General features: G+C 28.7%; 2 protein-coding genes and 2 non-coding genes across 4 annotated transcripts; 1 reads left to right on the forward strand and 3 right to left on the reverse strand.

Annotated features, from left to right (window-relative positions):
- The first annotated feature begins 622 nt into the window (after positions 1-622).
- On the forward strand, positions 623-2,082 carry LOC114193787 (transcription repressor OFP1-like). Its single transcript, XM_028083722.1, has one exon. It carries the CDS (start codon positions 906-908, stop codon positions 2,037-2,039), a length of 1,134 nt encoding a protein of 377 aa, XP_027939523.1. The 5' UTR covers positions 623-905; the 3' UTR covers positions 2,040-2,082.
- Positions 2,083-3,106: 1,024 nt separating this feature from the next.
- Positions 3,107-7,793, reverse strand: LOC114194436 (probable serine/threonine-protein kinase WNK4). The gene is made up of 7 exons (XM_028084633.1): positions 7,034-7,793; positions 6,397-6,662; positions 5,850-6,073; positions 5,594-5,751; positions 5,210-5,513; positions 4,688-5,026; positions 3,107-3,973 (listed from the first exon to the last, which is right to left on the reverse strand). Exons 1-7 carry the CDS (start codon positions 7,082-7,084, stop codon positions 3,489-3,491), a joined length of 1,827 nt encoding a protein of 608 aa, XP_027940434.1. The 5' UTR covers positions 7,085-7,793; the 3' UTR covers positions 3,107-3,488.
- A 10,453-nt stretch (positions 7,794-18,246) lies between these two features.
- LOC114195751 lies at positions 18,247-18,333 on the reverse strand. Its single transcript, XR_003606581.1, has one exon. It is a non-coding gene; the product is annotated as a small nucleolar RNA snoR114 (small nucleolar RNA).
- Positions 18,334-18,336: 3 nt separating this feature from the next.
- Positions 18,337-18,407, reverse strand: TRNAG-GCC. Its single transcript has one exon. It is a non-coding gene; the product is annotated as a tRNA-Gly (tRNA).
- Between the last annotated feature and the right edge of the window lie 1,400 nt (positions 18,408-19,807).

A 19,807-nucleotide genomic window follows, 5' to 3' on the forward strand; every position in this document is an offset into this window, starting at 1 on the left:
TCTTGTAATTAAGTACTATGTTTCTTTCCTTTGGATCAATTATTTATCATCTAAACATTTGCAACATCTCAAAACCATGTGAAAATTCAATTAGTAAGTCTAAATTCCACATGAAAAAGTTCAACATTTATGGATTGACCGACTCGTAAATCTGTTGTTTTAAGGTGCTAAGATGGAAATGATATTATTCTTTATGTGAGATGGACTCGTGCTGTATCTGTCTAATAAATCTCTAAAAAAACTTATTAGAACATAAGGATTTTCTTGTTAATATTTTACCACTCATTTGAAATTCCTGAGGATTCTGAATTCCACTCTTCAGGTTGTTGATTAACTCTAATGGATTTTTGCAAAAGGAGGATCAATATTTTGTTTGTATTCATGATTTGTCTGTAAGATTTAAAGACTCTAAATATAATTTTCAATTTGGATTATGGTTGATGTTAAGACTTTTACTCTCTAAACTAAATAGAAATTAATATATTTTGTTCATGCTTTTTTTTTTCATAATGATGAATAGTGTGCTTTACGGAATGTTTGTGATACAACTATATTGCAGTTGTTATAATAGAATTGATAGCTTAGACGAGCGTGAATACAGAAAACCAATAATGTTGTAGTAATAGAAACAGTACGAGCTTTGTGCATGTTTGCTGGTAAGCAATGATGAGAGAAAGTAATTTGGTGGACAAACTTGGTCCCCTTGCTTTCATGCTGGGCACTTTTGGACCACCAATTTCAATTTTCTTCTTTTTCAACTGTTATAAACCTACCTTTCTTCCTTTATTCATCTTCCATTTCACCTTATATCTCAATTAGAAACATATCTGACCCATCAAACAAGAGAAACATAGAGAGTTAGAGTGTGTGTGTGTGTGTGTTTTTGTGTCTGTGTCTGTATTCTGATGGGGAATAACAGGTTTAAGTTGTCAGATATGATGCCAAATGCTTGGTTTTACAAGCTCAAAGATATGAGCAGATCAAGAAACAGAAATGGTTCTCATGTTATGAAGAGTAAAGTATCTTCACCAACAACATCTCAAAGGTCGCTGCCAAGATATTCACACTATTTCTCCACTGAGCCGATCAGAACTGGTAAGCTATACAACACTCCCATTCACACCAGAGATTTGGACATGCCATTCACTGATTCACCTACAAGATCATCCAAGAGAAGGACTAGGAGAAAAACCATTTACAAGCCTTCTCCCACTGTTGTTTCTTCCTCTTTCTTACCAACTTCCAACTATGACTCCACCGATCATTGGATCAAACCATACCAAGATCAGTCACCACCAGATTATGATGTGTCTTCAGTTGAAAGCTCTTCTGAATCGGATCTCCATGAGTACGCTTATTCTGAGTCTGAATGTGACAGTTTTTCTGTTCCTGATTTACTTAACGGAATGGCCCCTAATGGCAGCTGCAGAGTTAGCTCTTCCACTAACGACATCATCATTGACATGAACAACGACTCCTTCCTTGGGAACTCTGAAAACCAAGATGGGTTTGATGCAATTTCAGAGCTGGGTCTTCCCCCAATATTGACAAAGCCAGTGAATTTTGATGACAAGGTCATTGAAGCCACTGAGTTGAGAAGTTATGAACTGCAGTATGATCAGTCTTTCTCAATTGAAATCAACAAAGAGGAAGATAGCAGAACTCAAAGGAGGAGAAAAAGCAGTCATAGAAAGCCCTTCTCTAATTCTTCTGGCATAAGGCTTAGAATCAATTCTCCAAAACTTGCTAGCAGAAAAATTCAAACTTGTGCAAGAAGGAGTGTTTCATCAACTGCAAGCAGAGCTTCAAGGAGCACAGGTTTTCCCGATGGGTTTGCTGTTGTGAAGTCCTCATTTGATCCACAGAGTGATTTCAGGGAATCAATGGTGGAGATGATTGTGGAGAACAATATCCGAGCATCGAAAGATTTGGAGGACCTACTTGCCTGCTACCTTTCCCTCAATTCTAGTGAATACCATGATCTCATTGTTAAAGCATTTGAGCAAATTTGGTTTGACTTGGCTCAACTTAGAATGTAAAGATCTTATTGTTATCCAATGCATGTTTATAGTCTTGTAACTATCACCACTCTTTTCATCAACTTCTGGTCTGAACTATTATGATACCTCGTATAAAGGACATCCTCAAGTTTTGACAACCTGGTATTTATCTTAAGAATCAAATGATTTTCTTGCTTGGTTTTTGAATGTTTCCATGCAATGTGATAAAATATCTATGAAATGATGTTGGCAATTCTGCATCTTGAATAGAAAGATCTTGTAATAAGATGTAGAATTATTGTCTTTAGCCTTCCTTTAATTTTGTTTAGAATATATATGCATTTTAATGTAATAGAAATAATTTTAAAAAAATACTAAAAGTGACTTTTTTAGCTTCTCATCTATTCCATCGTTCCATGTGAGAACAGTTCTTAACTACTGGCAACAATGCACCCTGTTGTAAAACATCATTATTCAACTGCAATCCACCATTATAAAGCTTCAGGATCAAGGGACATATAATTAGCACTGAAGTTATGTTCAAATTAGCATATATCGACAATCATAGCTTTGAAAAAAACGCCATGCGCATCTAACAACAAATGAGACAAGCAATGGTGATACACCTCCTCCACACCTTTCAAAAATGGGGTCCATCATTATAAATCTTGTTTACTTTTTATGAAGCTCATTTTACCAGAACTGAATTCTTAATTAGTAGACAGATAAAAATGTTCAAAGGAAGGATGCCACACTTTGGATCCAAAATTCATGATTCATGACGTTTAGTTTCTCAATCCAAGTTATATAGCATCTAGTGTGACATTGATTTGAAATCAATCACGTTATAATTGAAAATATTTCCATTTTCATGTTTTAATACAAAATTATAATTGATTATTTTTATTTGAAACTTCCCCTTCAATTATTATTTATACATGATTAATTGGACAAATCTGCCAACAAAGTAACTAAACATGACCTGAGTTAGAAAAAAGTTTGGCAACATGGCTCTTAATTTTTATAGCTGACAGCAAAGTGCTCACATACATTCATATCTAAACAGCATGCAAATCGATGAATGCTTCAAAAATGAGAAAGCAAGGTAAAAGAAAAACACTGGTATCAGCATACTCTCGTCGACCAGCTTCACCAATTGGTTTCATTTTCATCTACAGAACAGAAATAGTACAACATGTTGGACCAGCATTCTGAGAAGACTTTTAACCCCAAAAATCATTTATTTTTACTAAGCACGCTCCATGTACATTTATACACTTAATCACATTCATCTGAACCTAGCTCTTCCAAACAGTGCAATGCTAGTGGCCAAACTTTAATATTGACATTTCCTTCGTTGGAAATCTGATAATTAACCCTATATTTAATCAACCAGATAATTTCTCAACCTTATAGAACAAAAAAGGCTGTGCATTGCATTTATTTATTGTTCAATGTTCAATGTTCAAGAGACACATCTAAATGTTTTCATCTCCTATTTTTTTCCCCCTTGCCCCTCCTTGAACAGTTCTCATTCCTAGCAGAAGATACATGATGTGACCTTTTTGTTGTAACATCACAAGGTGCCTGAAATCCAATATTTTCCACAGCACCAACTGTCTTGAACAACCTTCTTTTGTTGACCTCCTCAACCAGTGATCGGTGTAGTAGTTGGCTCCTTATATCAATCAATGACCTGTTCCTTGTTAATCTCTGATTGTTCATCATCATCTTACTTTTACTAGTAAAAGGAACCAGTGATCCTGCCATGAGTTTACATTGGTTGAAATTGCTCAAGTCTTCGCCAGGGGAAACCTTTTTGCCCTTGCTGTGACTCTTCATGATGGCAAGTTTATCTTTTCTCAAAGAATGCACATTGTACTGATCCTGATGATCATCCACAGAAGAGTAATTCAAGTTGGAATATGTCCCCTGTGAAGAGCATCGGGAACTGGTATCATCATGCGAATCATCTGCAACAATAGTTTCTCATGTTACTGTAGTTAAACCGACAATAGATTACATATTTTTCAAAAAAGCATCAATAATCCTATCCAAAAGAAGCCTACTATTTAATACAGCTTTAGTTGACCAAAACAAAAAGATCAGCTTTAAAATCAAGACTAGATAAACTCATATATCATCAGAGTTGAATAATGAATACATAAGACAAATTTCTGGAATAAATAAATAGATTAGGAGGCTCTCTGACACGTATTTATGTACATTGTATTTAGGTACAACAACAATTTTAGAGAATTATTTAGTTTCATAGAATCAAACTAAAACATTAGTTTTACACAAAAATTACAAATTGAATATTAGAGAACTTAATAGAAAATAACTCAAACAAATTAGCTTCCGTGTAAGCAAATTTTAGCTTTAAGCTTATGAAAAAGTCTTTTCTAGGTAGACTAATAGTGAATTGCTAAAGAGGCCTTTTAATAGTCCAAGACCATCCCATATTCATAGCCTTGATGAATTCCTGATACATGTAGTTAACTTTTTCCAATTTATAAGAAAGAGTTAATAACATTGTCATGTGAAGATTAGTTCCAACCATAGTAGTCTTAAACTATGGTTATTTGAACTATCTAACATTTCTTCCTAGTGTGAAGGTGGTTTATATGGAGCTATTGAACAAGACATTCACAATATCAGTAAGGAAAAGGAGCAAGTAGACATACCATGGAGCCAATAATATCCACTTGATATTTCCTCAGCTTTACTGACAAAATCTGCCATTGATTCTTGGAATGATGAACTTGAAGAGAAGGAGCGAAAATGATGATGAGGTGCATCATTATCATCACAATCATCATCTATATAACTGAATGTGTGGAAGGCATCTGAACAGCTAGTTTGCCTCCTCTGAGGTAGTAGAGCAGATATCTCTCTATCGATCATATTTGCAATCTCAAAAGGTTCCCAATCAGCAATCTCCAACTCTTTCACCATCTCAGTTGCAACATCAATAGGGGTGTCATGGAAAATATCAAAGGGAAAGAATACATTCCTAACAGAACCTGCAGAAACAGTCAGCAAAAAAGTTATTGTAACTTTAATATGACAATGTTTACTTGTAAAGTTTAGCCAATAAAAGCCTAAAGTTCATTAACAAAACATATGCAATTGTTTAAAGGTCAAATGGAAAGACCTTTCCTTAAAATCAACAAACTAGAAATTGTGTTGAGAAAAAGATTACGAACCATTCTTATCAGAAATTTGCACTTTGAGAAAGATAGTATCATCTTCAGGATTCAGTTTTCCTATCACTTTCATTCCAGTCCTCGGAAGATCATCATTTAATTGCAGTTTCTCCATCTCAGTGGCATTTAAAAATGGCTTCTGAATTGCAAATTTCGTTGTTGATGATGGATCATCAGATGCAAGAAACGGGTCAACCAACAATTCTTTTGCCGAAGGCCTCTTTTCTGCAGGTAGCAAGCATTTTCCAATAAACCTTTGTGCTTCCATGTCTTCAATCCGGAAAAACGCCATTGGTAGTTTTCCCTGAAATATGAAATATTCTTTCTAAATAAAACACCCAACAATACATATCTCCAGAAACATACACCAGAATCTGAAGTTACCGATGTCACTTTCTTGTAGATCTGTGCTGGATTAGAACATTCACTATATGGATATTCAGATGTAAGCATTTCCAACACACACATGCCAAATGAGTACACATCAGCAAGTTCATTGTATTCTTCCTCGTATAACTCTGGTGCCATGAACTCAGGGGTACCTAGCATAAAAGGAAAAAAAAAATTAATTGACAATGACAAATAATAGTGTTTCTTAATACCTGCTATGTGAAACAGTCATCGGAGAAAAAGTGAATACCTATGACACTGTGTGCTGATTGGGATCCACGAAGAATTGCAGCAAGTCCCAGGTCACCAATTTTTACTTGTCCAAGATGACCATTGACAAATATGTTATCACATTTAAGGTCCCGGTGGATCACTGGTGGATCATGGCCATGTAGATAAACAAGACCTTGCAAGATTTGGCGAGCCCAATTCTTTATAGCTTGTATGCTGACACGCTCATATTTCTTCCTGTATCTGCATATGCAAGAAATCATCAATTAATGTTCCAATGAACTCACTATTCTCCCACCAGAAGTTAAGGACTAATCATTCAAAATACTGAAAATAAATCAGTGCATGAAATGTAACTTGCAACTTTGTGTTCTTATATGCTTTTCATATACAAGCATAAAGTTGCAACATACATTTACGCTCATGGTTGTATTCCCACATAGCCTCTTTAGTATCAAACACAATCCATGTGATGAATGTTAGTCCTAGGTTGCTCAATTTTGTGATGAACTACATAATGGGACTGAGTAATTGCCTAATTTATAGTTGGAAAGGAAGTTAGTTACTCTCTAAGTGACCCTGATGTGAACAATTCTGTGATAAAGTTGAAGGCCCTGTTATCAACATCAATCCAAGAAGTGTAGAATCTTATGATGGACTGATGCTTGAGGGTACTGAGGAGATGAACCTCTGAGTAAAGCCTCTGCAAATCTTCAGGGGTGCGAAGCGCCTCATTGAGTCTGACTTGGTTCCATGCTACCTCAATTCCAAGAACCTCATCAATTGCTTTGTACACAGTCTTCATTGCCCCTTTTCCAAGAACATCTCCAAACTAATAATCAATAACAAACATCCCATATCATCAATCATTTATAACTGATAACACACAGTTTTATAACAAAGTATTTCCTCTCCATAATTTTATACATACAACTATGTGATTACCTATCAAAGTCCAATAATAACTAAATAGTCCTCCAGTTTAAACTTCCATACAAAACTAACCATTTAGGCCAAAGCATGTCTCATCTAAAACAACAAACCCAACTTATAAGTTATAATACACAAAAACAAGAGGTGGAATATATTTTTAACCGTTTGGCATAGCAAAATTATTAACCTAATTCAAATAACATAACAAATGACTAAATAAATGGACTGAAACACAGAGAAAGATAAGATAAACAGGGGATTAGAACTTACCCTGCCATAGCGACCAGTTGGGTCGGTTTCCACATAACAATGTTCTGCCATGATTTTGATTGTTATCTATATGTACTAACTTGACAACCGCCTCTTATATTTGTTGAAACACTATATCTTTTGGATCGTGCAGAGAAGAAGAAAGGGATAAAAAATATATATAAAAGCAGAACAGAATTGTCTTATGGTATTATCCTAGATTCGAGGCTTTCCTTCATGATTTACGTGAGAGAAGACCCCAAAAAATAGCCAGAAAAGTGTAGAATAGTCAATGCTCTGCATGATTTTGCCCATGTTTACAACCGTACATGTTAAGTGGTTATAGTCCTTAGCAACCATTTGATTTTTGTAGTTTCTGTTCTATTTGAAAACGAAAGTTGCAAGGATGAGAAAGTGGGGCAAGGTGTGGGTGATTGGATGGGAGAATAAGGAGGTACTATTTAACAAGGAAAGTGACAGGTTGGTGTCAAAGTACTCCCTTTTGGTGCAGGGGACTTGTGGCAGATAAGGGTTGAGCACAGGGTCAGTTTTGGGCATTCACAGTGCACAAAGAATGGTTGGCACAGATAAGGGAAAGCACTGAGACACGGAACTTGAAGAATCTGTGGACCCGCTTTGGTGTAATCATTGGTGGCAAACAGAGCAAAACAGAGCAACAAAAGCAAAACAGAGAAAAACAGAGTGGGATGATGCAGAGAGGGAATTGTTACATATAAGAGATGAAGTTGTGAAGGTGAGGATTTGGTGTGGTTTCAGGGTTTGTAGAGTAAATTTATAATGAATAATGGTTGGTGAAAGAAAAAAAGTCATTATAATATTAATGATGGTGATAAACAGAGTAAAACCAGAGCATGAGATGAAGTTGAATGGAAGTGGGTTTGTGGAACACCTTTTGAATTACTTGGCAGCATTGTTGCTGTGTCCTGTGTGCTAAAGTGTGGGACCACTGAGATAAGAAAGACAACTTGTAAAGTGCTTTGTCAGCATTAAATTTCTCTGCTTTTGCTTTTGGATTTATAAGGCTTCTCTTAATTGGTTTTATTTATGTGTATGCAATATATATTAATGTTTGGGCATAATTATACCTCTTTTGTTCATGTTCAATGATATGAATTTAATTTAATACAAAGTTTTATAATGTTTTAATGTTTCTTTAAGTATAATATGTTGCTTTATATTATCATTCAATCAACTTCCTAAAATAGATTTATTGGTGAAAGAATTAGAAATGATGTAGAAGATTTTACTTTTTCATCTTGTTAAAGTTGTATACACTACAAAAGGTTTTATGGTTTAATTATGGAATTTTTTTTTTGTAGTGATTACTTTAAAATATGTATTCAAGATCATATTTAATTGATTATAAATATTTACTTATTGACACTATTTAAAATACACTAAGACTATTCTTTTATACTTTAGTCTATTCTTATTCAAACTAGTCTTTTAATTAATTTTAAAAATCTTACTTTGTGTTTGATTATCTTATAAATTTTATTATTAATGCATATTTTTTATTTCATCACATTAATAAAATCATTCATGAACACGTTTATTTCTTTTTCATTTTCATTTTTCATTTTTATTTTTCACTTTTTTTTCTTTAATGTAAGCAGCTACATTTTTACTTTATTTCTCTATTTCATTTTATTTCATTTTCATTTTCTACTTTTAACTCTTTTATCCAAACACAACTTTAGAAAAAAGAAAATACAAATTATAGAATGAGAAAAAGTAGGAGTGTAAACTATGTATAAATTTAAATGTGAAGAGTATAAATTCTTAGTATTATCATCAAATAGATGATCCAGTGACTCCCAGATAATATTATAAATATTTTCTTACAATATCCATACTGCTATATCTTTTTTAATGATTGGATTAAATATATTTTTTATAGTTAAACTTTAATATAAAATTAAAATTTGTCCATGTTAAAACTTTGATACAATTTGGTCCTCAAATTTTAAAAATAAATGAATATTGTTTTCCTAATCCAATTTAGTTAAACTTTTTTAATATGTTGAATGACCTTCAAAATTGAAATTCAAACTAAAATATATCAAACGGTATAAATAACTCAAAAATTAAATCCACAACATCACTTAACATGTAAAATAAAGTTAACATATTTGACTAAAAAGAGTATATTCATTTATTTTTAAATTTAAAAATGAAAATCTATAAAAAATTTTAGCAAGTAAAAATATATTTGAACAAAATATTAGATCTACAAAATATATTATTTTATATTTGTGAGGTGAAAAGAATGGAAATTTTGTGATGAGAATTGCGAAGGATAATTTTAGTGAGTGGAATGTGGAATAATATTGCCCCACCATACCACTATCTCTCCCTACTCCTATTCTTATCACACTTTCATGGTAGGTATGGTGTGTGTCGCTCTGTTATTCATTTTCTCATGTTTTAGTTTGGTGGACTGAGTATGCAAATTCTAATTTAATAAATATCTTTTTCTTTATGTAAAATGAGTAAAAGAAAAAGTTCTATGGATTCACATTTTTGTTCTTTTTTTAAATCTAATTCTTACGTAATTATCAAATTATACAAGGTTGACAAGTCTTTTGAGTGTATTAGACTCTGCACTATTGAAATATAAATTAAATTCAAATTTATATAAAGAATTGACATAATTTCTAAAATAGCTTTTTTCTTATGGGTTTATATTATATTAAATGACATGTAATATAATGTGTATGTAATGTTATTTAAGATATTATATGTTTCTCTAACTTATATATTTTAAAATTAATTAAGGGATAAAGATAATAAATTAAAATTCTAGAAAGATAAAAATATAAAACAAAATTTACTCATCTTATAACATCATAAATAAACATTTTAAATTAGAAAATATTAAAAAAACTCTTGAAATATCAAGACTAAAATAGTAAAAATACCTTTAGCCTTTAATATAAGAAATTTTATTTCATGTATTCCAGCATATGTTTTTGAATATTACTCTTCGATTCTGTCAACGACGTTATTCGCGTACGTAAAGGCAGGTTACGCTATCACTGGGAATATGGTTTATTTTCTGTTTACTACTTTTATATAGATTTTATAATTTAATTGTCAGTTCGAAAATTAATTATTTATTTCTTTTTATCGGTGATATTTTTCTAAAAATAAAACCATCTCTACGGAAAAAAAAAAAATCTGCTGTTGTATTCCTCTTATTATATAGAAGCTAAAATTTGTGTTTTTGTGAAAGATAAAAGTTAGAAGGTTATAGTTGTTATTGGTATCATTCTAAAAGCAAAATTAGAAATATAAAAAAGTAATAGATTTAAATGTATTTTTTAGTTTATGTAAATATAATTTTATTTTTCTTAGTCACATTAAAAATAGTTTATTAATTTTAAATTTATGGCATTTTTTAACTGTGTTTTTATCTTTATCCCTAACTATGTGTAGTGAAAATTTAAAAATAAAAAAATTTAATTAAGATAAAAAATATTTCAAATTAAGAGAATTATGTATCCAAAAAATATGATTATAATAATTTACAATGTTTTTATTTCATTAATTAATAATTTTTTAGCTTTAAACACTTATAAAGGGCTAGAAAAAAGAATCGTCAAATCAATGACATTTAAAACTAACAAGTCAAAAATAAAAAATTTTAAAACTAATAAATATTTTTGTTTGGATTACAAGTATATCATAAATAAGTATTTATGTTATTGAAATGAAGCCTTAAATCTGATTGAGCAACAATATCTAAATATTATAGTTACTGTTGATACTAATATTTCATCAGAGGAAAACTTTCATATTGGTAAGTATATAATAAATATTTCAATTAAATATCATCGTATTGATAAAACATTTAAAATGTAAAATTTAATTAGAAAATAACGTCAACAACATTAGTTTTATAATAACATATTATAAATGTTATGAATTGATGTGAATAAGAGTGTGGTACAAAAATTGATCCTTTTTACTTTTGGTTGGGTTGGTTATGAGCAAAGTTCATTATGGTCCCAACCCAAGTGGTAAGAAATGTATTTACAAATAAAGTAGGAGTTGAATGTGTTGTAAAAGTGTGATAGAACATGAAATTTCATTCACATATCACATCATTTCATAAGATGCCTCGTAAATTGTTATCATGTTTTTGGATAAATGATGGTGAAGATCCGATTATCCACCTTAAGTGATCCTAGATACGATTTTAAAAAGGCTATTCCAATAACTTGGTCCAAACTGAATAAGATCGTGGAAATTTGTTTCCCTTCAAAAAGAAATCAAGAATAATATTGAGTTTGTTCCTCACTCCAATAAAGAAAGACCCACAAAAATTTTATTCCATCTTTATAGCTTTTAGATAACCCAAAACTAACCATTTCCATCAAATGGGTCAAGTATTATTTAGCATAATTCAACCATGGACAAAACAAAGAGAAGACAAAACAAAGAAAAAACAAAGTGAAGCGGTCGAATATTAATTACAAAAAGAAAGATTCATATTAAAGAATTTTAATATAATATAGTGTAATGTATTAGAAATATCATACTTTTGTAAAGTCAAGAATGAGCCTAAATCTTATATTATATAGAAATAAGAAAATAAAGTGTTATATAAGATGAAGATTCATAAATTCATTATCTTAAGATTTTGGATTGAGAGTGATATTAATATCTTATGTGGTTGACTCATATTTCATTGATGTTGTGTTTCCCTAGTGAACATCTCCACCTGTAGGCTTACGGCATAATAACCAGAGAAAAGATAATTTACAAGTGTAAACTTCACTTTACAAACTAATTTTGTAAAATAAATTTTAGTTTAAAGTTTATTTTTTAAAATAATGTAGTAAAAAATTTCCTTTATTAAATATAATATAATATAATACTTTTGGTAAATAAAAACTATTAATGTACCACATTAATTATATGTATAAAATTAAAATTGTTAAGGTGTTATTCTTCAATCAACCTTTTCATTTACGTTTATTAAAAACATTGTCAATTTGTAAACTTCAAGGAGGGTTGAGAAGAGAAGAAATTGCATCAATTTAAAAATTAGGAGGTCAAATTAAAATGAATGAACGAAATTTAAGAAAAATAAATAATTTAAGGGTTTGTTTTGTCTGTGTGCTTGGGTCCGTTAGCAAATAGGGTTGAACAAATTAAAGAAATAAAGAAGGTATCGGAAAGAACAGTAAGGTTGTTGTGTTTTATATTTCAACATATTTGCAATCTATGGTCAGCAAAGAGGCTCCATTTTTAGGTCAAAAGAGGAAGAAGAAAGAAGGATAATAATGAAGTAGTTTTTTAAGTTGGAGAACTTCTGAAAGGGATCTTCAACTCTAATAACTTAATCATAGAACGTGTACGGAACCTATGCCTTATTAGTTTCTCTCTTGTTACTTTCAAGGAATATATTTGTTAATCATCGTTGAAACTAAGCATTCAAATATACCATAGGTTTTCTCCTCGAATATATATATATATATATATATATATATATATATATATATATATATATAAAATAGATATATGGTTTAATTGGTTTTTATTGGAGTTAATTTACTTTCAAAATGCCGATTATTTTACAATATCTTAATTTTGGTAGAATCGAACATTTATCGTTAGGACAAAAACTATAATTATTAATCAAAGTATAATTTTTTATTTAAGAGAATAACATAAGTTCAAACATAAATTAAACTAGTGATCTTCGGTCTAATACTAATTATTAGGATCGAGTGTTTATTATTAGATCAAAAGCTATAATCTAAAAAAGTTATAGCTATTAGTCAAGTCACAGTTCTTTTTACTGTAATACAATTTTTTTTTTATTAATCTCACCTATAAAAAATTTTGATTAAGAAAAAATATTATTAATAAATTTTAGGATATGTTCATTGACATGTCCAAGATTTTTTTATTGTTGATGATGACTGCTATACAAAACTGCTATACAAAACAATAACTTTATCAAATGAATTCACACGTTGTTGTGACAAAACTAACTACGAATTTGAAAGCCAAATGTTGTGTGTTTCAGTAGAATTCTCTTCAGATTCTTTATGAGCTTGGATCATGTTGATATTCTACCTAATTATCATGCAAGGCTTTATCACTTTCAGAAGAAAAAAATGAGTTATAAGTTAAATCAATTTTAACATAAATTAAATTTTTAAAATCTCTCATATAATCTGTCAAAATTTTATTTTTAGTCCATGTACAAACTAATTGTTTCTCACATAAAAGTCAATTTCATGTTTTGTCATGTGTTTATCTTCTAAAACTTATTTTAGATAATCTCATGCAAACATATAAATTTAAGATATATTATTCCTTTTATCATCTATTATGATATATTGGTTAGAAATAGAATGTTTAATGAATTCCTCTTCTTTGAAATGGATATTTAATGAATCGCTACTCATTTATGTCTCGAAAAAATGTAGAAGGTAACAAGTAGTTTTTTTTTTTTTGTAAATTTATATTTTTAAAGTTTTCTTTTAAGGTTAGCAAATTAGTCATTTTTTAACCATAATATCACAATTTTTAAGACGTTTAAATATATTTAATATTAATTTTATCTTATTTCAACTTGTTTTATTTAGGTAAGTTGATCTAATTTTGAAAAATTTTAATTTTCTCATGTGAATAAATTATTTTAATTACAACTAAATACAAATAATTAGTTAATGATAAAATAATTATTAATTATTTAAAAATATCAATATCGATGATATTTTTTAATTGTTGGTTAATGTTAATTTTTTTGTCAAAATTTTCTCAAGATTTTTTGAACTCTTATTTGAAAAAGAAAATTCTCAATTGACCTCAACTGAGATCATTTTCAATTGATCTCAACCACAATCGATCAAAATTAATTATTTTTACGATATCGATGATCATATTTTTTTGCCAACGTTTTTTATTAATGTCAGTTGAAAAATTCTTCCAATTAAAATCGATAGAAAACATTCATAGTTAATATTGATAGAAAGTTTTCCAAGTTAACAAAAGAAAAAAAAAATCCTTACAAACTATTGATAAGAAACAACATTTGTATTAATGATTAAAAAGAATCACAAACATCGACAAAAAAAAAATCATTACAATCATTAATTGAAAAAATGCAATTCACATGGAAAAAAAGTAGTTTCTCTAACACTAGCTAATATCTAGTAAAAAAAAATAGCAATTGATTACATAAAAATTAATTTAACAATTTAAATCACAGATAACTCCTATCAATTTTAATAAAAATAATTCTAACTTATAACAACTGAAAAGTAATTATCCGGACGATGGTTGAACCTTTGGTAAGCCAATAATGTCCCAACAAATATCAAATAAAGGAGAAAATATGAAAAAGAAAGAGAAACATCTGAGAACATGAACATTTTCAAATTCTTACATTTTAAATGAAAAGTAAAATTCATTATTTAAAGTAATTCAATTACTTTAATAAAATTCTACAATTTCAATTTATTTTAAAAATTTTATTCAAATAATATATTTTATCATAAAATATTTTTAATTCTCTATAAAAAAATAATAATTATCTTGTTAAAAATTTTCTACCAAAATCTAGGTTAACTTATTAATTCTATTAATAAATGAAGAGTTAATTGCTAAGGGAAAATGTATCATATTTTAACTAGTCTTTCTCTCTTATTTAGGTCAAACAAAAATAATGCATGAATTTGAACCAGTTTCTTCACATAAACTGCTTTTTTTCCCCAGTATTTTCAGGTACCAGTTCTTCTTCCTTGTACACTATTTGTTGCAGACCTAATCATAAAATCACCTGAAATAACCTAATTCTGGTTGAACACTATAGCTCCTTAACTTAATCACATATACTGTTGTTATTTTCATTTTTTGTCAGATTATGAATTTGACATTAATTCACCAAAGTTAGAGATTTAAAAAACCTTCAGTGATACTTTAATCACAAGAATATTAGCAAAGATAAAATTACAGCAACATATTATTAGAAGAAGAGTGAGTCGTTAAGAACTCAAGTGTGTGAGTATAAATATCACATTGACTATAAATAAGGAAGTTAAGCATTGTATAAAAATAAAGATTCGCAAACTCATTATACTTTATGTGTGGGTCGGACTCATACTCATTAGTATTATATCTCTCCGATAATTTTTTCTCGAAAAACCCAACAAATGTAGGAAAGAAAATGGTCGTTTACATGTTGAAATTTTCAAAATTTATGCATTTAGGTCCATTTAACCTGAAGAGATAAGACAAACCCTTTAAGTAGAATTAAACAACCAAAGAAAATTTTAAGAATGTAAATATTGCAAAATAATTTCCAAAGTCTACCTACCTATACCTACCATCTCATGTTTTGTTCTACTGGGAAATAATGTTTACTCGATATTTAATTGTTAATAATTTGATGTGATATATGAACTGGGAATTTTCAATAATGGTGATGCCTTTCTGACTATATAAAAAAAATTGTATAAAATGCACACGATCTTTTGTCATTGATGATATCACTTCTTACTTGCACAAACATAAACATGTCCATATTCGTTGAATGAGGACAACCAAAATAACACTCCTTAAACACAGATAATGTTTTTTTTTGTTGAACCATCCCTAGCACACGCCAAAAATTAAATTATTACCATATACCTGAATATTTAGCAAGCCAAAAAAAAAAAAAAGTGTATACGTATTCACTTCATATATTCATACGTAGGTTTCACAAAATATATTAAATGATATAATGGTTTTTAAAATATATTCCCATTAAATTACAGTATAATCTGTGTATTTGTTTATCATTCTTTTTAGTCTTTATAATTTTCATATATATATATATATATATATATATATATATATATATATATATATATATATATATATATGTATATATATATATATTGAAAAGAAATTTCGCGCACTTAATTAGTATTAGTCAAATGATAGTGGTATGAAATAATTTGAGAAAAATAACACTGATTTTAAACTTGCGTATAAAAACAGATTAAAAAACTATATAAAACTAAGTTGAAAATTATTCAAAATTATAGAATATGTAGTTCATTATACAGTGTTTTTCCACTTGCTAGTAATTATTTAATTTGAAGAAAAAAATGAGTAGTGGGTTGGTTTTAATAATAGAAGTAATAGGTATTGATTTGAAGGAAAAAGATGAAAATAATTGTGTATAACAAGTGACTTCCAATTAGAAAAGTTATATTGTTGCATTTTCGAACAGTGCATGCACTATATTTCAGGTTTTTACTATTCTCCTTTTTCTTTGAAAATAATAAAACGAAAACAAACGAAAGTGCACGATTTAACGTTGATATAAAAAAGAATAGTTAAGAGCCTACAATATATAGGCTTCGAATTACGTTAAAACGTGATTTTTGGATTATTTTACAACAATATATGTGGCGAAGCTTTTTCTTCTTTTGTGAATTGCCAAAACTCATCATGCATATAAATATTCTAAAATTAAATATTAGTTTCATTATTATAACTTTATATTCAATAATTATATTTCATTATTTGATGTAATTAGAATACGTCAATGATGAAAAAAATATCACTTATCATCAAATCATATATTATCTTGTAGCTGAGAAAATAGACTTTTCTAACAATTGTTTGAAAAAAAGTCGTGTATGGAATAAACTTTTATCTATTAACATTGTCATTTTTTTTACATTGATGTATAAGAATTAAACTCCTCAAAGTTTATAAATTTGACGCAATTATTAATGACGTCTTATATTTAACGAGTTGGAAATTTCTTGGAACCTAAACCTGGATGTATGATGTAAAGGGATTTATGAAGGTTGTTTTTTATTTGAATTATTAAGAAGATAAAAGTCTATGAGTCTTTATGGTTGATTGAAAGGGTACGTAATTCAACGAGTTACCACTTTGTGCTCTACGAGACCTTTCCTAGGTTAACTCTACAGAATCTTCCTTTTTCAATTCTTAGTGGTTTTGGGTGCGATTACCTCAATAATGTGGAATAAAAAAATAAGCATGTATAAATTTAATTTAGAGAGAATAAGAAGTCATGATTTTGTGTCTTTCGTGACTTTTTACAAATACAAACTCTACTATCTTAAAGGAAGTATAGAAACAAAGAAACATATAAGAATTCAATGGAATGTGAAAAATTAAAAACATGTGTTGTTTCTAATCAAACCAATTTAATATTTGAGGAAAACTAATAAAAAAAAGTTGATAGAGTCAATTATATCATAATCTCATATTTGTTAAAAATTCAAACATGAGTCGAAACTTTCACTTAGTTAGAAATAAAAAAATTGATATATATATATATATATATATATATATATATATATATATATATATGATTTTGGATTTAATCAAATAAGTCATAGTGAAGAACTTATTTACTAGTTAATGTATTGAGTTAAAAAATCAAATTATTTAATTGCAATTCAAGTTTGAGATAATCACCATAGATATAAATGTTATGATCTTGTCCATTTTAGAACTTTAATATTCTATCACAATTTTATTTTTTTTAAAACACTCAAATAATTAAAGAAAAAAATGTATTTAAATTATTCATGATCGTGAATCCTAATAATAGGATTATTAGATATATCGAAACAAATTCTTCGGTCAAGAACTAAAAAGGATTTTGTTCCCAAAAATAATAGTTTCCATCTCAAGTCAATTACCAACTAAAAACATCATTATGGCAAAATAAATAGATTATATTGTCAGTACAAAACATTTCACTTATATCTCTTTGAAATGAGATGAATGTAAGTATATTGTTATAACTATTCTTCGAATTCATGATATTGTTAAAAGAAGATGATTTATGTAGATCTAAAATATTGATTAACAACTTATATATATTTCGAAAGAGAAAATATTTATGAAAAATGAAGTTTTGACAGAGAATTTAAAATAATGAATCAAAAGTGTTTAAAAGTGAGTTTAACGAAGAAATAATGTTAAATTAGAAAGACGTGTACAAACAAAAGCTTTACAGAGAGAGGATTTTGTTGGTTGACTTCTTGAATGGCCACTACCACTGTGTGGGCTTAGTGGGAGACCAACCAAATGAAAAATGTGGCGGAAGGTGAGGAGTGTATTTTCGAGAATGATTGCCTCTATTATTGATGCTGTGAATCATAATAGTTGGAGAATGAAAGAGAATTTGAAAAATAAAAACAAAAAAAGTAAAATTTGAGCTCTGATGTGTCACGATTCCTCTGGAAGATCAGAAGAGTGTGATAGACCCATCCATCACAGCGAACACAGTTTCATCATAGCTCAGGTGCACCAGCCGGGAATCGAACCCGGGTCTGTACCGTGGCAGGGTACTATTCTACCACTAGACCACTGGTGCATTTTGTTATTGATTAACTTTTCTTTTAATACTACAAACTGAATTGGCTATAACTTTGTTTAAACAAGGTCAACATTAGTAAAAGAAGCATCCTTTCATACCATTTATCACTTACAACACATGGATGCCATAACATCTCTTCATCTCCTTACCTTTCTCTGTATGAATGTTAAGTATATTCTTATTGCAAAATAAATGTTGCACAAAATAAGTGTTAGTCCATCGTACGTATAATTTATAGTTTGAGTATGTCATGCAAACTCTTCAATTTTATAAAGTTTTAAAGAGGAATTTTGACAAACGTATCTCAGAATTTTACTAAATCAATATTCATCGTTAAACAAAAATAGATTAAATCTTTTTGTAGTGACCAATCAAAATATTTGAGAAAACAAATGAAAATTAATCTTGTAACTCTATTTGAGCACAAGTAATTACTTTTTATTTTTCACATGATTTCACTAATTTACAACAAAACAATTATCAAACTAACTGTTTTATTAAATAAGAAGGGTGAAAAACCCGCCACCCATCAAATAATATTTCACAAATGATCAATTATTCATTTTTTACATATTCAATGTTTAATCTCAACATTCGTGTGTAGTATTGTTCTAGTTGAGGGAGCTAGAAATAAAGATAACCAACGTATCCTCAAATCTTAGAACATAAATAAAAGTGATGGATACAACTCTAATTATTGGTTCATAGTCAAACATAAAAGAAAATTTTAATCATTTTAAATAATCAAACTTATTTTTATATGTGCGTCAATTGGATTTAATGTGATTCATAACATATCATACTCATAAATATATTTATTATAAAAATAATTTGTATACATATTACATGATATCATAAAAATAATTATTTATTTGATGATATTATTGTTTAGTTCAAATGGATGAAGGAAAGTACATAATGCATTATAAATAAGTCGAGGAGAATTATTAATTCACTTATGTTGTAAATTTCATCGTGTCAAATAAATATTTTTCTGGTAACAAACAAAATACATATATCGATATACTAAAAAAGAATACCAGAACTCATTTCAAAAGTAAGACACTGATGAATACATCATGTTATAAACTTTAAAGTATTAAAGAAATATTTATCAAGTAATATACATATTTATATTTACTTTAATGTGTCTCAAATGTATATTTTGATTTTACATATGTGAAATCTAATATCTTATAAAAAAATTGTATATCCATAACAATATATAAACAAATATCATTTTTTATATTCATATTTCGTTATTTCAGTTTTACTTTTAATTATTATTTTAAAAATTAATTATTTAATAAAAAAAATTACTTTTAATCTCTTTTGTCTTAACATTTATTTTGAAGGTTATGTGGTGTATATATTTTATTTTTTTAATTTTATATTTA

The sequence above is a fragment of the Vigna unguiculata genome, chromosome 8, assembly GCF_004118075.2.
Source record: "Vigna unguiculata cultivar IT97K-499-35 chromosome 8, ASM411807v1, whole genome shotgun sequence".
NCBI classification, from domain to species: domain Eukaryota; kingdom Viridiplantae; phylum Streptophyta; class Magnoliopsida; order Fabales; family Fabaceae; genus Vigna; species Vigna unguiculata.